The sequence below is a fragment of the Mesitornis unicolor genome, unplaced genomic scaffold (genome assembly GCF_000695765.1).
Source record: "Mesitornis unicolor isolate BGI_N332 unplaced genomic scaffold, ASM69576v1 Scaffold48864, whole genome shotgun sequence".
Taxonomy (NCBI): domain Eukaryota; kingdom Metazoa; phylum Chordata; class Aves; order Mesitornithiformes; family Mesitornithidae; genus Mesitornis; species Mesitornis unicolor.
The window spans coordinates 1-1,259 of NW_010183059.1; the positions used below are offsets into that span (position 1 = coordinate 1).

A 1,259-nucleotide genomic window follows, 5' to 3' on the forward strand; every position below is an offset into this window, starting at 1 on the left:
ACACAGCAGCATGCCTCGGCCCCACAGGAGCCGTCGCCGTCTCTGGTTATGAACTTTCAAGCGAGGCTCTTTGCCAGCTGCGGGGTCAGGATGCTGCCGCAGCCCTGGCGTCTCTTCTCCCGGGCTGCGGAGGATGTGGCGTTGCAGAGGATCCGGAAGGTCCTGTGCGTGGCTGAGAAGAATGATGCTGCCCGAGGGATTGCGGATCTGCTTTCCAACAGCAGGATGCGACGGGTAGGAATACACCTTCGTGATTAACGTATTGGTCTGCCTTAGCTGGCTGGAGAGCATCAGCTCACCAGGGCCACGGTGCAGCGATGTCCTGGTCTCAGGTGTAGTCAGTGTCTTGTGTGGTACCTCCAGCCCACACTGCAGAGCTTGGCACGGGCAGTTCACATCAGCATATGCAACATCTTGCACAGTTTTTGTCTCTGGCCGCTTCTAACCATGTGTGGGTACAAGAACAGCTTGCTTTTGTGGACAAATACCACTTGGGAGACAAAGTTACTTGGGAGTCGCAGAGCCCTTTTCCTTCTGACTTAAGTCCTGTTGGAATTGGGCTCCCCAGCTGCACTCCCTCTGCCCAGGCTGTCTTCTCCGGGTGCTGAGCTCTGCAGTGAGGGCTCCTGGTGTTGTTCCTGGCTTTGCAGTGCATGCAAAAGGCTTCAGGAACTGAAACCCTCTGTGGCGTGCATCTCCCAGTCCAAAAGCACCGCTTCTGCAACATCAGCAAGTGCCGGGGGTTTACCAGATTTCACATAATAAACAAATAAGTCTGTGGTTTGGAGAAGAGGAGATCAAAGATCTCTCCACTCCAGTGCTTTGTTATGTGACCTCTAAAGGTTTACATAATTACTTGGTATTTCCAAACTAAGGAACCAGAAGGTGCTTCTAGACCAGAATTACATTTGAGTGAAAGGAGTTCTTGGGAACCTGAGTGCCATAGCAGCGTGTATAAAGTGAGGCCGAACTTGTTGGGTTTCTGTTAAGAGCCAAAACTCATGAACTTTCCTTTCCTTTTCCTCCTAGCGAGAAGGGTTTTCCAAGTTCAACAAGATCTACGAATATGACTACCAGATGTTTGGCCAGGTAGTTTTTCTTTCATTCCACTGCTTGATTAGAGAAGTGCAAAATATGAGTTATTAAAAGCCATTTATCAGAAGTTACGAAACACATATCCAGTGACTGGGACGTTTGGGCCGGAGATGAGGAAAAGTCACATGCTTTTTTCTTGGCTGAACAACTGAATTGTTTTGCTG

At 49.7% G+C, this 1,259-nt stretch overlaps 1 protein-coding gene across 1 annotated transcript; it reads left to right on the forward strand.

Moving 5' to 3' along the window:
* Window positions 1-48: 48 nt before the first annotated feature.
* Window positions 49-1,089, forward strand: LOC104540234 (DNA topoisomerase 3-alpha-like; the record flags this gene model as incomplete). Its single annotated transcript, XM_010183984.1, has 2 exons — window positions 49-234; window positions 1,030-1,089. Coding segments are annotated over exons 1-2 (246 nt in total), but the record flags the coding sequence as incomplete, so codon positions are not given.
* Between the last annotated feature and the right edge of the window lie 170 nt (window positions 1,090-1,259).